The sequence below is a fragment of the Diadema antillarum genome, unplaced genomic scaffold (assembly GCF_040938485.1).
Source record: "Diadema antillarum isolate AM-2024a unplaced genomic scaffold, OU_Dant_1.0 seq00000550_RagTag, whole genome shotgun sequence".
Lineage (NCBI taxonomy): Eukaryota > Metazoa > Echinodermata > Echinoidea > Diadematoida > Diadematidae > Diadema > Diadema antillarum.
The window spans coordinates 1,271,096-1,287,500 of record NW_027271495.1 but is presented as its reverse complement, the minus strand read 5'-3'; the positions used below and the strand labels follow the sequence as shown (position 1 = coordinate 1,287,500).

General features: G+C 39.4%; 2 protein-coding genes across 2 annotated transcripts in view; one reads left to right on the top strand and one right to left on the bottom strand.

The window, feature by feature from the left end:
- Positions 1–6,755: 6,755 nt before the first annotated feature.
- On the bottom strand, positions 6,756–13,448 carry LOC139734838 (putative malate dehydrogenase 1B). The gene is made up of 4 exons (XM_071645624.1): positions 13,421–13,448; positions 11,533–11,645; positions 9,544–10,645; positions 6,756–7,237 (listed from the first exon to the last, which is right to left on the bottom strand). The coding sequence occupies exons 1-4, from the start codon at positions 13,440–13,442 to the stop codon at positions 6,807–6,809; spliced, it is 1,668 nt and encodes a 555-aa protein (XP_071501725.1). The 5' UTR covers positions 13,443–13,448; the 3' UTR covers positions 6,756–6,806.
- A 2,023-nt stretch (positions 13,449–15,471) lies between these two features.
- The window catches only part of LOC139734880 (ADP-ribosylation factor-like protein 3), a 37,369-nt gene continuing 36,435 nt past the window's right edge, over positions 15,472–16,405 (top strand). Inside the window, exon 1 of the mRNA XM_071645662.1 lies at positions 15,472–15,723. Within this exon, the coding sequence (XP_071501763.1) occupies positions 15,721–15,723 (3 nt within the window). The 5' untranslated portion in view covers positions 15,472–15,720. The remainder of the gene's footprint in view (positions 15,724–16,405) is intronic.

Sequence of the window (16,405 nt, the reverse complement as noted above, 5' to 3'; positions counted from 1 at the left end):
TTTCGTTTCAAATGTTGAAGATGCAAGAAACGGAGGAGAGAAAATAAGGCAGGTCAAAGTCACTTACAGAGGCAATTGTAAAAAGTATCTCTGATAGTCTTGAAGGTTGAAACGGTGTTACATATTAGTTGTGAGTGTTTGTAAATTTGTAGGATGTGTGTGTGTGTGTGTGTGTGTGTGTGTGTGTATAATTATATTATCATATTATGATCTCGGGGTATTTCGTCGTTGATGCTGTGAACAAGATTTGACGACTAATCAAAAGACAGAGATTACGCTGTTTGAAATAATGGGCAGGCGACTTAAATTGCCATTCAATTGAAATTAGAAGAAAAACAGCCTGGCACCATAGGAGAATTACGATATATCAGGATGTTATCTTCATTGATTCCTTTACGAGTGGAGTAATGAAGGAGGGTGAATGTCGTATACAATTTGTAACTGATCATTTTTATCTTTCACTCTTTAACATCTTTTTTTTAAAGCCCATTTTAAATCCCCTTCGTGCAGAATGACAAGTTCATGCATGGACAAACATGAAATTCACTTAATTCTGTGTTTTCCTTTGAGTATGAAATGAAACTAAATTTTCCAAATTAATTTAACTTTTCCATTATGAGCTTGCGAGAAAGTGTGCATCTGTTGGCCTCACATGTATTCAGTTACAATATAAGTTTATCTTTTTACGTCAGTTGATAGTAAGGAAACGCAATCTTGTTAAAAAAAAAAAAAACGCGTAACAGACGTATAATGCTATAACCTGGCGCGAAGGACGTATACTCAGCAATTAAAAACACATGGTCGTAATAATCATTTAAATATAAAGACGAACTGCGATCTCTTTCAGCCGCTATCCGCAAAGAAATAATCTGCCTACCGTCAGAAGCAAAAATCAAGACATTACTGAAAGAGATGTTGTTCAATTAGTTGTCAAATGTTGATAGAAAATTGTATATTCAGACCCTCGCTTTATGAACACTGAGGATACCTCCCACGAAAACATTGTTCCGGCGAGTAAAAAAAAAAAAGAAAAATCTCATGACGACAACGCCTGCGGGAGATGCTCACAATTACAAACCAGAAAACTGTGGTTTCTAATGGAGAAGACGACATTTAGTCAATTCAGCTCAGCGCGGTTTTGTTCCGGCGTGTTTAGTTCTGGCGATGGGGGTTATTTCCGTCTTGTATGCGCAGCTTTCGCTGATTCCGGACTGGTATTTATTTTTAACGCTGGATTAGTGTATCGAGGGAACAATCTCACACATTCATGTCTCGTCTCAAATTTGCGATCAGATGCACAAATAAGAGTTTTGGGAAGGGGACAGAACCGTTCCGTGTCGATTAGATTTGGGGTTTTAAACTCGGTGGGTGTGTGTCTAGTAATTTGAGGATTATTCGCACAGCTTATGGCGAACCAAATTCCAACGAAGAGGTGGGAGGCAAAGACAAGCAGAGAGACAGACAGACAGACAGACACGGATACACAGACACACGAGAAGGCAATCGGATAATAATGTACAGGCTCGTAAAGCTTCATCCGGCTTTGAAAGATTTGTCAAACCCCGCAGGAGTGGTTTAGAGAGGTCGGGAGTATTTTGCAAGTTTGGTATCACAATTAAGAAAAGAAACACGAGTGATAATTGCCTATAATAACAGTAGGTCGACGTTATTCGATTATTTTTCAAAATATTTAGTAAAACGCATGATGTGTGTAACTTGTCACAAAATTGATTTCATGTCACTTTAATCTGTTTGGTGGCACAATGGTATAGAATATTTTAGACTATGCAAGCTAGGGAGGTGGAGAACGCTCTAGAATTCTTTTGCTCTCGAAAAAGAAAATGTCATGAAATCGCATTTATGAATACATCTGACCAATATTTAATTCAATTCATTTTTTTCGACGAGGACATGGACATTTCACTTTCTTTGGTAACAAAGAATAAGGTTTCATTACCAAAAGAAAGCAAATTCTTGTGGTTGACTGCAAGTTTGGAACTCTGAAGATATATATCAATCATTTCTGTGCATGGGATATTTCATACACACGATTTAGTCTACTAAGGTAGGTGACACCTCCCTGGTCTACTTCTCCTTTGGATCATCAGCCGTCAAGAATTTTAGAACACTTGGTCAGTGAACTTTTGCTGGACGAAATATTTCGGGATTATATGTATTTTTATTTTTATAGAGTAATGCTATGTTGTGTCATTAACTGTACGTTTGCTTTCTGTAACAGCCAAAACTGGTTGTAAATTCATTAATTTTAAGCTCATTACAATTAAACAGCGAGGATTACATTGCGGTTTGCATACCACAGGTCATTACACACACACACACGCACACATCTATGGTGGAAACAGAGGACCTGTTTTACCCATAAGAAATTTACCGCATAACCGAGGACCTGTGTGTCAGTAGGACTCTTGTCAACCGAGGACTCATGCGTACCATCCAACCGAGGACTTATTACAATAATGCTAATCGAGAACCTACAAACATGTACCCCTACATGGAAAAGAATGCAAAAAAAAAAGACCGTTTGGAATGGTCTGCGTACCGAGGACGTCCTCGGTTGTCTGTGTGTCCTCGGTTTAAATGTGAAGTTCGTACGTGTGTCCTCGTTTTACACCATGGGTAAGTGCACACACACACACACACACACACACACACACACACACACACACACACACACACACATTTATGTACATATATATATATATATATATATATATATATATATATATATAAAAAACACACACACATTTATGTATATATAAATATGTATCATATAGTTGAAAATGTTAAGGAGACACAAATTGTCTCCCTAATATTTTCAACTATACTAGGACCTATATCCCATTCAATCCATGTTTCACTGTGACAATTTTGTAGATTTTCACAATGACAATGGATCACAAGATAATTTCCTCACTACACAATATTCCATGAGACGAAACAATATTTATGTTAAAACATAGTTAAATAACATAGTGTATGGAAATAAACAAAAAATAACAGGCAAATGAGTAATAATGGTACAAGTATCTTTTATTCAAAATAAGGAGTCCTGTTCCAGACTTATGATTCACTTTGTACAAACAAACTGCAAAATCTCTTCATATACACATCTTTGTGCCATTTACACAAAACTGTGCATGAATATGCACATTTGATAAAGCAATATGAAATCCAGGTGGGTTTAGGCCTACCAGTAAAAGATGGAATGAAATTATAAAATAAAAAACTGCATGAAGCCTAGGTAAGGCATATGGAAGTCAGGATGAGAAGAGCACCGACAACATCAAGCAGTGAAAAAAAAAATACAACCAAAATAGCCATTAGGCACTACATCCCAATGAAACATCATATAACCAGGGATCTACTACAGACCCACGCGGCAACCTCAGTTGCACATATCACAGAGTTTAAAGCCGTTATAGGTTTGTTATCCCTTTCATATCGCAAATAAAAATGCCATTCACATTTTTGTCTCATACGGTACTACTAATAAATAACTCTCTTCACTGAACTGTCATTTTGGAGTCATTACTATGAGTGGAAAATGGGAGGGGAAGGAATTCTAGGTATAGGAAAAAATATGATTGAAATTTAAGCATCTTCTCTTCAGTAGAAGAGCTAGATTATGGTGAGTATTGGTTTGTAGATGCAGATACCATACACTATCCTTTGCATGTATGTAATGAAAAGTTATGATAACTGTGATTTCAATATGATCTTGCTCACCCAAAGCTAAACTTTTTTTTTTTTTCTGATTGGCAAAGCATGGATTACAATGTATATAAACACATAAAATATCAGGCTGTTTTTGTTTTGTTTTGTTTTTTCATGTGTATGTCTGGTTATCACTCTTTATACATCTTTTCCAACTCTCGACAGTTGAACTTTACACATCATTATCAAAACAATATCCACAAAAATACAAGCAAGACATCAGACATTTTTTGCCGTTTTGTGGAATGACGAGATTGTTCTAAATGAAAGAGGAAATATTCTTTGTGTATTTGATATTCTCACTTAGAATCAGATGTCAATTTTCCATTACAAACAACAATTTTCTCCATAAGTCCCTCTTCACAGATCATAGCACTTACAAATCATTTAGAATTTAAGATATAGCTCTATTTCCAGTTATATTATAACATTAATGTACATTATTTACACACAATAAGCATCAACCCGTTCAGAGAAAATGAAGATATACAAAACAGAATGCTTCTGATATGACAATACATCTAACGCAACAAGTTACCTCCACCATCACTTCTCATGTCTTTTTCATACATAATGGAGTCGGATACATGTACTACACTATATGCATTGTGCCATAGACAGACATGGCCATACAAAGTGTTTATGAATGGAGGGACTTTTGCACACACTTCAAGCTTTGCAGTTTCTGTTTGCACAAAAGCAACCCTTCCATCACAGTACCAAATATTCACATACATGGGCCTACATGCCAGAACTCATGTGAGGTACATGTACAATATATGTACAGTGGACTCCCATTATAACGAAGTCCTCAGGACCGGCAGTTTTCTTTTGTTGTATCAAAATTTTGTTATAACTGAACAAGTGAATGATAAAAATACATAGAGTGGATAATGATGTAGCCTGAATTTTTACTTTGTTGTAACCGGAATTTCGTTATAACTGTGTTCATTATAATGGGCACGTATTGTACAGTGTACACAGCTTTCAAAGTCATAATTTCACAATGAAGACTCACATTTTTTCCTTGTAGGAATCCGTAATCATAAGACAATTATATCAATAACCCCTGGAAAAAAAAAAGAGAGAAGTGCGAAGCATGTAAAATTTGCATTTGAAGTCACTTCCAAATAAGTAGTGGTGTACACGTATAGTGCAAAGCTACATTCATGCAACCAGTCATACATTACGTAACAATTGCCCATAATGTACACTTGACAGTTTACCAGAAGACTTCTTTGACAAGAGCGCTGCAAACGCTCCTTGCAGTGCTAAAGTGATTTAACTCTTACGTGCAACGTTCACATGCCCGACTCAGTCGACGGCGTGCCAAGTTCACATACTCTACCCAAACGCACAAACCCGCCCATCTATCGCCAAATTACAGAGGACAATGAAAGCATTTACTCCTTGTGTTACACTCTATTACCGAGGAGAATTTGTGTTATTATATTAGTTAAAAATGGTATAAGGTTTGGTACTCCAAAGTTTCGTCATAACAAAATACAGTAAGTCCATATAACTTGGATGGATGTTTGTGACTTTGATAAACACTGTATTATACAATATGGTTAGTTATAACAAACATTTTGTAGCGCGTTATTTCGGAGGCTCGTTATTCATACGGTTTGTCAATCCGAAAATTGATTAAGGTTCGTATAATCATGAAGCATTTTTTGTTCAGTAAATGATAGGAATCTCCAAAGGTTAATCGAAAGGTTTGTTAATTGGAACATGAAAATCAGGTTCGTTAATCCAAATGTTGAGAAACAAATTAACAACCAAAGCCTCCAGATTTAAAAAACCTCATAATAAACGTTTTCACCTTAACGAATATCAGGCCCATTCCACTTTTAGAAGAACGGACCTTAAGAATAGTTAATGTTTAATTTTTGGATTAACAGACTTTCTTAATAAGGAACCTCCTGATTTAATTACGAACCTTTTTTTTTTTCATTTTCGGAATAACAAAAATTTGGAATAATGAATCCAGGGAATAACGGACATTCGGAGTAACGAATCCTGTCTCATGTAACTTGCATTTTATGGGGTGATTGAATATCAAATGGTTCCCTCCTAGATTTGCGAGTAAATTCTTAGTTTCTGTCATTGTTTTGTGTGCAAAAGTCATGGCTCTACAATAATGTAGCTACTGGTCATTTGAAAGAAAAACAATCATAGATTTGTTATGCAATTTGCATAAAAACAAGGCTTGCCATTTTCTCTACAATTACATGTCCAGGATAATAAAAATCTATAAAAAGTGCATACGTTTGGAAAAAACAGTTTAATGTTTTCCCATGGCCTGACTATGTCGCTTTCTCAGAATAATGTGGCACACAGGGGATTTACACCATAGCACATAGAGAAAAGTTTGGGAGTTCAATTATTTTATGTTTTAATGTACCTTTCTTTCTCAAGCAGATGAAATAAACTATACAATAGGTATGTAGCATGGATAAGACAAGCAAATAGTTTCAGGATAGTTATTTCTATGATCAGATTATCATGATACATATCTCTCACAAAGGAAAGGTAAATGAGTAGGTCCTTTGAATTCTGGTCTATTATGCCTCCCCTCATGACTAACAGATTTTGCAACCATTTCTTAATACTGCATGACCACATACATGTAATAGCAAAATATGAAGTGATGTGTTTAGTCAGTTGCCTCTGTGTACACTTGTTGGATTTTTTCTAACTATATTGGGGCTTTAGTGGTAATATCACATACTGTCAAATACCTCACTTTCAGTATGTTTGCTAAGAATGCCATTCGCCACAATTTCATTATCACTTAAATCAAGCAAAGAGTCCAGCAACTCTGTAGCACAAAAATGTTGACCTACAATGTAGTATGCCTTATCTGCATGGGCCCCATACATTGCATCCTTACAAGCCCATGTGAAACCACAGTTATGTTCTGCCTTCTTGAAAAAAAAAAAAATCATCATTTGATAGCATCCAGGATCACAGCAGAATAGATTGTTGGTTGAAACAGCAAGTAGGCATGATCTTGTAGAAAGCAAGCTTGTGGAAGGATAAAGCTGAACTTTCGGGAATCCACAAAACTACTGGCCCTGAGGTGTCGCTGGAGTTGCCGGTGTGGCTGCCTTGGACTTGTCAGTCTCAGACAGGCTGTCGATGTCCTTGGTTGCATCTGTCTCGGTCTCTTCAGCGATGCGCGAAAGGTGGCCCGACCTCGAATCGGAGGCGTCACCCGTGTTTGCCTTCTCCCCCTTATCGTCCCCGTCTTCCACTCCTGCTTCCTGCTCGCCAAACACTTTCTTGCCCTCTTCCTCCTCGGCCTCTTCGGGGGGAGGCGTGTCCTGCTTGGGCGGGGGAAAGATGACGTACCTCTCGTGAAGGAGCTCCTGTTTGATTCCATCCAGCTCCTGCTGGAGTTCTGGGGTGATTTGACGATCCTGAACCACTTCCCACGTCCCCTTCTGAAATTTGACTGGGAGTGAGAAGAAAATATCCCCTGGCAAGTCATACCAGCCTATCAGAGAAAAGAAACAAGAGACAAATACAATGTAAATAATAAACTGAATTCTGTTTAGTGTTGCACATATGTTTTTCTTGTTTGCTTCCTGTATAAATTCTCTTGATTTTTAGCATAAACTAAAATGTATTTCTGATATTTCTCACCTGTCACATAAGGTCAAGACACAATTGAAAGAAAACGTTTTTGAAATACATACTAGAGGTCCTACAATAAGTGACATAGTTTGTCCTACAAAATTTATGAAGCAGTCCCATTTGGAACATTTTGTGTGTATTAAACGGACAGTGCAGTACTGGTTGAGGTGGGGATTCAGGTTTAAAACATTCCTAAGTGAGATAATGAGAAACCTCTTATGCCGTAAATGAAATATGAAAGAGCATGTAATTTTAAGAAGGATTCCATGTTTATTTGACGAAAATTGGTTTTAAAATGGCTGAGATATCAAAAAAAATGATAATAATAAGAGGCGACAGGCCATGCCTTTCATTAAGATCTCTTTGTTTCACCTTGTTTTTGGATATCTCAGCCATTTCAAAACCGATTTTCATCAAATAAACTTTTGATACCCCTTACAATTGCATGCTTTTTGACATCTCATAGAGTGGTTTCTGAATATCTTGCAAAATGTTAAAAAGCTAAATCCTCACCTCAACCACAACTGTAAAGTCCCTTTAAAGACTCCAGCTAGATTTATACAAAAATATCACTGAAGGTGATTAATACCCCCGCCCCGTGACGACAGTCTTACCCAAGGAATGATCTTTCCTTGATCTTCTGCCATTTAAATGCCGTTACCATGGCAACGCAGCTTCAGACACGTCCGAAAAATATGTCTTGCACATCTTCCCACCAAGACTATTGTGTGTGCCACATTTCATAAGCTTTTGTCAAAAACTGAGGAAGTAGTTCAATCCACAAGATCTTTCCTTGATCTTCCGCCATTAATATGCCGTTACCATGGCAACGCAGCTTCCGACACGTCCAAAAAATATGTCTTGCACATCTTCCCACCAAGACCAATGTGTGTGCCACATTTTAGGAGCTTCAGTCGAATACAGAGGAAGTAGTTCAATCCGCAAGATCTTTCCTTGATCTTCTGCCATTTATATGCCGTTACCATGGCAACACAGCTTCCGACACGTCTGAAAAATATGTCTTCCACATCTTCCCACCAAGATCAAGGTGTGTGCCACATTTCATAAGCTTTGGTCAAAAAACTGAGGAAGTTGTTAAATCCGCAAGATCTTTCCTTGATCTTCTGCCATTAATATGCCGTTACCATGGCAACGTACTTTCGGGTACTGTCAAAAAATGCGTCTTGCACATCTACAACCAAAGGCACACATCTGTACCAAGTTTCATGGAAATTGGGCAAAAACTGAGGAAGTAGTTTGCAACACAAAATTTTCCATCATTTTGGCTCATAATATGTGAGCTGTTACCATGGCAACATACTTTTTGTCACTGTCAAGAAATGTGTCATGCTGACCTATATCCTAAGACAAACATTCAATATGAATTCCATGAGAATTGGAAGAACACTGATGAAGCAGTTTTGCCATGAAGCATTTTGCCCTATATTTTACCAATAACATGCCGTTACCATGGCAACGCACTTTTTGCCACTGCGGAAATATGTGTCTTGCACATTAACATATTCAGATGAACATCTGTACCTAATTTCATAAAAATTGATCTAAAACTGTGGGAGGAGTTCGCGACGCAAGATTTGTACCCATTTTTGCCCATAATATGCCGTTACCATGGCAACTAACTTTTGGGTACTGTCAAAAAATACGTCTTGCACATCTACAACCCAAGGCACACATCTGTGCCAAGTTTTATGGGAATCGGTTGAAAACTGAGGAAGTAGTTCGCGACGCAAGATTTGCAACGGACCGACCGCCCGACCGCCCGCCCGACCGACCGCCTGACCGCCCGACCGCCCGACCGACCGCCCGACCGACCGCCCGACCGACCGCCCGACCGCCCGACCGTCCGTTGATTCCTATATACCCCCTTCAAACTTCGTTTGGCGGGGGTATAAAAAGATATCAAGTACAATGTAAAATGATTTAGATTAGAGTAAGAAAGCAGTGAATTTGCACGAATGCATACTCCTTGAAATTACATACAAAAAAAAAAATCCAATGTTGACATATCATATCATTTGATTAAAAAAATAAAAAGAAGTCACATATGCAGTTTTTACAGAATTTTCAACACCCATGTCACTGCTGTGGTTTAAATCTCTGATCTTTAAACATTTAGAGCCAGATAGCACGAGAGTTACAACTCACCCTCCGAGTAAACACCCAAAGAAAAGACCTCATCTCCGGACGACCCATTGAACCAATGGGTGATCACACTGTTCACAGCATGTGCCTCAGACATGGCCGTGCGGTGGTTCAACATGATCTCTAGGGCATCTGCATGATTCTTTATAAGTTGTCGAAATTCATTCTGCAGCCACTTCTCATCATGGACAACCTCCATCACTGGTCTTGAATATGACGGTGGGCCCCAGATGGCACCCTCATATTTGAACACGCGTGCCTTTGTGATGTCAGTATGTGTCATTCCTCCGACATTTCCCCATACGATGAGGTCGGCAACACCTGCTGAATTTACGTTGATTTTTCGTGCGATGGCAGCCTTGGCTTGGTTTTCCTGGTGCCGTGGTGTGATGATGATATTCTGGCGTGCAATCCTTGGGGCATTATGCTTCAAGATGAGTGCAGAGAAGTTCAGTTTGCCTTTTCCTGCGATGACCACTCTAACGTCTTGTTGGGCAAACTGATTCAGAATGCGACCGTACACGGCGAACTGTTCACATCCTGCCTTGCTCACTCCACCAAGATTCTCCTTCTCATCATCTGTCAGTGGGAATTCATCCAGGAAGACTGCAACGTGGACGCCTGACAGCGCTTCCGTGGCATCCGTGCAAACCTTCACACCTCTCAGAAGTGGACTGGCTAGATCAAAAGCCTCCATGCACTGCCCCTCTACATATGTCTTCTCCTCCAGCCTTGTCAAAAGCCTGATGCTGACCTCTACAGAGCTGCCCAAAACATCTCCTCGTGCCATCTCATTGACCATGTGGTAGGCCACGGGGCTGGAGGCATTGGTGATGCAGATGTGCAGAGGCTTGCTGAGACTCAATCTGTGTTCCTCCTCAGTATCCACAATGACTTTGGTATCAAAGTTTTCCTTTGATATTTTGGTCATATCTGTACTCATCTGCTTGGAGGAGATGCCATAATAACCACAGGCATACTCTTGGAACTCATTGGACCCGCCTATGAGCACTCCAGCCCCGCCCCTATCAAGCAGCTCTCTCCAAACAATTGGTGACTTGCTGTAGGACCAGCCATTCTGATTGCATGTTTCTAGCAGCCATTTCTGCAAGAAATTAATGAAAAGTATTAATAACATTCATACAAACGTGGGATTCAATGCACAAATTACCCACAGATGATGAAATGGCAGCCTCACTTGACTAGATGAATTTCATGCAATGTTTTATTCATATAGAATATTTTCCACAGAAAAGAAATCATCGTCATATAGCACCTAGAATAGAATCCTTTTTCTTACAAAAGGAGACAGGCATTCTCTCTCTCTCAGAAATCCCCGCATCTAGTCCCTGCCTCTCAAGCCACAGTATGTCAACCTCCTAAATATTACAGACAGTCAGAGCACCATCACTTACACAAAACTCTCTCACTTCCCAAAACTACATCAAAATCTTTTTCACCTTCATTGATCTTGATTACATGTAAAAACACCAGGAACAATTCAATGACCTCAGTCCCCTAATACAAAAATCTTACAAATCAAAAGAAAAGAAAAGAATATAGTTTGTGCTTTTCACTTTTAAGGGAAGATAATTAATTGAAAGCATGAGCAGAAGGGGTTGTTCTCCTGTATTGCTCTCTCCAATCGATCACACCATTGTATACTTTCACAAATGTGTGAACTTGCTGCAATAAAGTGACTTCATGTACATGTACATAAAACCTGAACAATTGTCATAGAGTGTTCTTCTGGAGCACAAGTACAACAGAGATCCTGGGTGGGCATAGCGCTATACAACATAATCAGGAAATACTTAATTCAGCTACGTATACTGTTCCTAATTTATTTCTGACTAATCTACATACATTAAAGTAATTAGAGGTCTAGATACAACTGTGCTGTTTTTACAACATGCATGACTGATACATGTAGTTGCTACATGTACATTGCCTGTCACTCAGATCAATGAAACATATATACGGACAACTTACCTCCCACTCTTTAGGTTGTTTTACAATCTTGTGGACAGAGAAGTCTGGTAAGTTTGCATTAAGTTCATCAGCCAGTAGTTCCACTCTGGCATAATAAGGACAATCTGCCTTGCCTGTTGGTAGAAGATGAGAGTAAGGTGGAGTATGAATGCATTATGACACACAAAAATAATGTCATACCTTACTAGAGAAGCACTCTGAGAGTGCAGACCTCCGCCAAGCATGCAGCTCATTTCCACCACTGACCTTGTTCTTTCATAGAGATATCAGTGATTTCTGTCCATACGTACTTATAGCATTGTGTGCTGAGAGCCGCCCGATTTCCCAATATACTGTATATTTATATATATATTTCCGCTTAATTTGCAAAGAAGACCGATCATTTGGGAAGTGATTAAATGTGTAAACACATGAACCAGTGCCCACTTGCCACACGTAAACGAACCTTTCACCTGTAGCTGGCACTCACAACTGCATCGACAGACAGGAGTTGAGAACACTTGCGCACCTCCCTTGCTCCGCAAAAACACTCACAATTCATAATACAAGAAGTTTGCAACGAAAATCAGGCCATTCACCAGCTCCTAAATTTTGCTTTTCCCCAGTCACTTCTCGAAAAGTAACCTGACGTTCTACGTGGTTAGTGCACGCAAAGAGACGTGTTTAATTCGGAAAACGCCTGCGTACGTGTTAGCGAGGAGTCTATAGTCAAACGACAAAGTTGTCGGTAGATATAATATGTCTTCAGCTACATAATTATATTATATGTCCATAAAAAGAGTGTAACTTATTGCTTGTGACTGAGCCAGTGTAAGGTATGTATAATGTGCCGTGCAAACACGCTTGTTAATTAAGCATAAACAAATGTAGGTGTTTGGTGCAGTGTACAATGCATGTACACACACATTGTGTGTGTCAATTGTGAATGAGACGTGTTCTTCTGTTAATTGGGCACTCCGCTTAATCGGGTAAGAAACGCTCTGCCCGAGCCTACCCGATTATGCGGAGAGTACTGTATTTTGACCTTGTGAGTTCTAGTAATTATGCACAAACAGTACAGGTGTAGGCATCTGTTCAAAGTATGAGATTTAAAGGAAAAACCTAGTTTCCGTATGCCTGCAGAAACTATCAATTTTAGTTCTAGATAAAATGGACACATAAGTGCACAAGAAATTTCAAATAAAGTTAATGCTGCAATGACTTGACAATCTAAGCCTGTGATATGAATCTGCAATATTTTCTGCCGTAGGTGAGATGAAATTAAGGTGAAGTTGTCGAATATTTTCTAAGATACAACTGGAAGGTATTTAATCAAAACATGGTCAATGAGAAGTGTAGGTCCAACCATACACAACTTTAACAATAACATAGCAATTAGCACCAAACATAAACATGGACTCCCAAGTTTACTTTAGCCATTAGGACAAATGTCTATCTAATCTGTCTGTAACCCTGGGCTGGGCTGTGGTGCGCAGTCTCCTTTCGCGTTCGGGCTGGTCACAGTTAAAGTGTCTGTTGTGTGTTGCGCTCACTTCAGAGCACCATATTACTAACAAATTGAAAAAAAAAAAAACTTTCAGTGATTGCAGCCAGTAAACTGTAGTGTTATGCTATCTAAAATGTTGCTTTGTTTTGTAGACAAGCGTGCTGCGTCAATGCTGCATATTTATTATAGCCGCCGTTTCAATACTTAAACATTTTCGAACGCGTGGGACTGAGCATGGACGGGTCAACCCACGGTACTCGATAGATTCGATATTTCACAGAATGCATCGTCAATCTTTTACGCTGTCCACTAGAAAGGACAAAATAGCAGCCTAGTTTTCTCTTTACCCGGCTCTTGATACGAAATATAAATGTAATTGCAGAAATTAGCATTGCACAATACCTGCAATCACGAACTTCGCCATCCTGCATCGAAGTTGTTTTCTGTTGCCAGGATTCGTATCAACGAACGTTGAGGGCAGCATGTAAATAATAGAGTTCAGTCCACAGAACTATTTCTGTGGTTCAGTCGAGTCACATCACAGTTTGGTGGATGGGAAAAAGTAACTGCGGGTGCTCAGCACACTTATTGTCTATTATACCTCAAACTTTTTAGCTTTGCTGGTATCTGGTACACCATTACAGAATTATCGGTGTGAGAGGTGGTCCTGAAAAGGATCAACTCAATAGACGTTTTGAGCAGTATGTTGTTCTAGTCTTGGACATAAACATGTTATGATGATTTTTTTGTTCGTGACAAAGGCTATCATTCTGTAGGCCTATACATTACCAGTATTATTTATCATATTATAATAAATAATACTACTATAGGCCTACAGAATGATGTGCCTTTTTGGTGGGATGATCGTTTGTCACATGGTGGATTTGCCAAATAAGATTATTAGGTGCCTATTAGAGACATGTACTATATACTATTTATCTTGTATATAACTATGGTCAAATCGCTCAATGAGAGGTGAATTCTACGGGGTCGAACGTTGCGATTTTTTTGATAAGCCAATTTTTCAGACGAATAAGGTTCATCTTTCATTGCCTAAAGCATCTGCAGACTGAGTATCTGCTGTCGTTACCAATTATATACAACGACTTTTCACCCAAAAGCTAATGCGCGCGAATACTTGGTAAACAAACAAACCAAAATAGTCTGTGCATGTGAACATTGAGATGGTTAACAAGTGTGAAATGCGATTTATGAAAAACTAGCTAGACCTATTATCTATCTTATCTATCTATCTATCTATCTATCTATCTATCTATCTATCTACCTTTATCACTGGGCATAGATTACCAGAATATGGAAATTAATAAGTTTGCCAGGAAGAAGTGCAGCGTGCTAATATTGCTCTTGAAGAATATTGCTTTGTCTGCATGCTGGATGTTGCCGCTGTATATTGTAGGTATCGTGCAACAGAGAGGGGGGTCGGAAGCCGAAGACGACGGAACAGAAGATGAACACGAGAAGAAGAAGAGCAAGAAGAAGAAGAAGAAGAAGAAGAAGAAGAAGAAGAAGAAAAGACGAGATCGGGACAAGCATTAGCAGATTTGGGTCAGAGAGCGGTTTCCTTCCTGCAGAGGACAGATTTTGGGCAAGTTTATTTTGAAAGACCTCTTGGTAGCATGCAGCATTTACTAGTAAATGATGGGCTATCGATACTAAGTCAAAAGATTCAATATAGCTTTCTCAGATCAGAGCCTGTATTCCCTAGCATTTTGTTTCACGACCTACTATAATTGAATACGTGAGTACAAAAACAACCCAAGTCCATTACAGTAAATTTAGAAAAAATAATTATGATTTCCTAATGTTTTTTGTTTTTTCAGTTAGTAGACTGTTATTTGTACAAAATTAAATGTAAAACATTCATTTGACTAATTATCTATCTTTGCATATGGCCAGGATTTTTCTTAGAAGGCACAGATAGATCGGGGACCCTAACCCTAACCCTAACCCTAAACCCTAACCCTAACCCAACGTGTTTCCCATCATAGGTTACGCGCTATGCCCCAATCTGTGCCGTCTAAAAAAAAAAAACCGCCGCCGGGCCCTGGTAACGTACATGTACATACGGTGCGAGAAGCATTACGTAATACGTATCATAGGGGGTTCTACCAAATCGTACCTTTGATTCTACTGTATGATAAACTGGCGCCTAGCGCTAGCATGGCTGAGCTGCTGAGGAGCAGCGCGTTGAGCTTGCCAGCTGTGAGCAGTTACTAAACAGTAGTAGCCAGATGCACAGATAATAATTTGTGCACTGCAGTACATTAAAAAGTTATCGGCTTCGAGAATACGGCACGGTTTGATGACGTGCATGCAAGGTGGTGGTGGGTAGCGAGGATCAGGCGCTGCTTGTGCTATCGCTACACAGTTGTGCACCGTCGGCATACTAAGTAATTGGTAGGCCTATGGTTACCGTACTGCGGTGAGTGAGCTCCACAAACGAAAGAGGCAGGACCGGCGTGCGGCGGCGAGTCAACGGATGAAGTACACGATAGTTTGAACTGAGTGATACCGGTAAACACTTTCTCGTCTGGCCCTGGGCTGGATATGACAGCCAGGGTTTGTACCCTACTGTCGCATCCCGGAACCGTCTGCCTACACTAGCCGTCAGAGTCCGGAGCGCATCGCAGCTGACCTTGATCGAGTTTACGTGTGCTCTGCCATTTCGGAAGCGGACGTTGATGGTAAACGTTTCTCATTAATATTTGCACAAGTCAACCCTGCTATCAGTAATTTGTACATTATACCGTCAGAACCCTACCTACACTTTATACAGCTACAGAGCTAGTTCATGAATTAGGGGGCTAATTTATTTTAGGCTTTTAACTTCAGCATAGCCATTTGACTGAAACTAGTGAAAGATCGGTCTGTACCCATCGGGGATATATGCATGTTCCGCGGAGACTGCGTCTGGCTTCACGGAGTCCGGAGGAGAGCGATAACGTTAAAAAGAAAATAATAATAATGATAATGATAAAATTAAAAGACTCATTTGGACTGACGAATCTTTCTGTATAACCGTTACACAGCCATATGCAATTTACCCCTGCTAAAATTGAGAAAGTGATACTGATAGTGATGTATCAAAGTGCAACTGTATTAACGTTAATACTAAATTTAGGTGGCTTTAGGGTTTAAACATTACAGGGTTAACCACAGTTTATAGACTTAGAGTTTAGGGTTAGGTGAAGGCCCTGAGGCTGTGCTGAAGTTACAAAGTGTAGAAGCCAGAATTAATTTAGTCCCCTAAAACCCAGGATTGCCTTTTACCTGGTACCGTTTGCAAGCAAGTAGAGACCATATCCATGTATTGTATCTACTTACACCTCAAAATCCCTTCCTTCATCGAGTATTGCAGGTGATTTC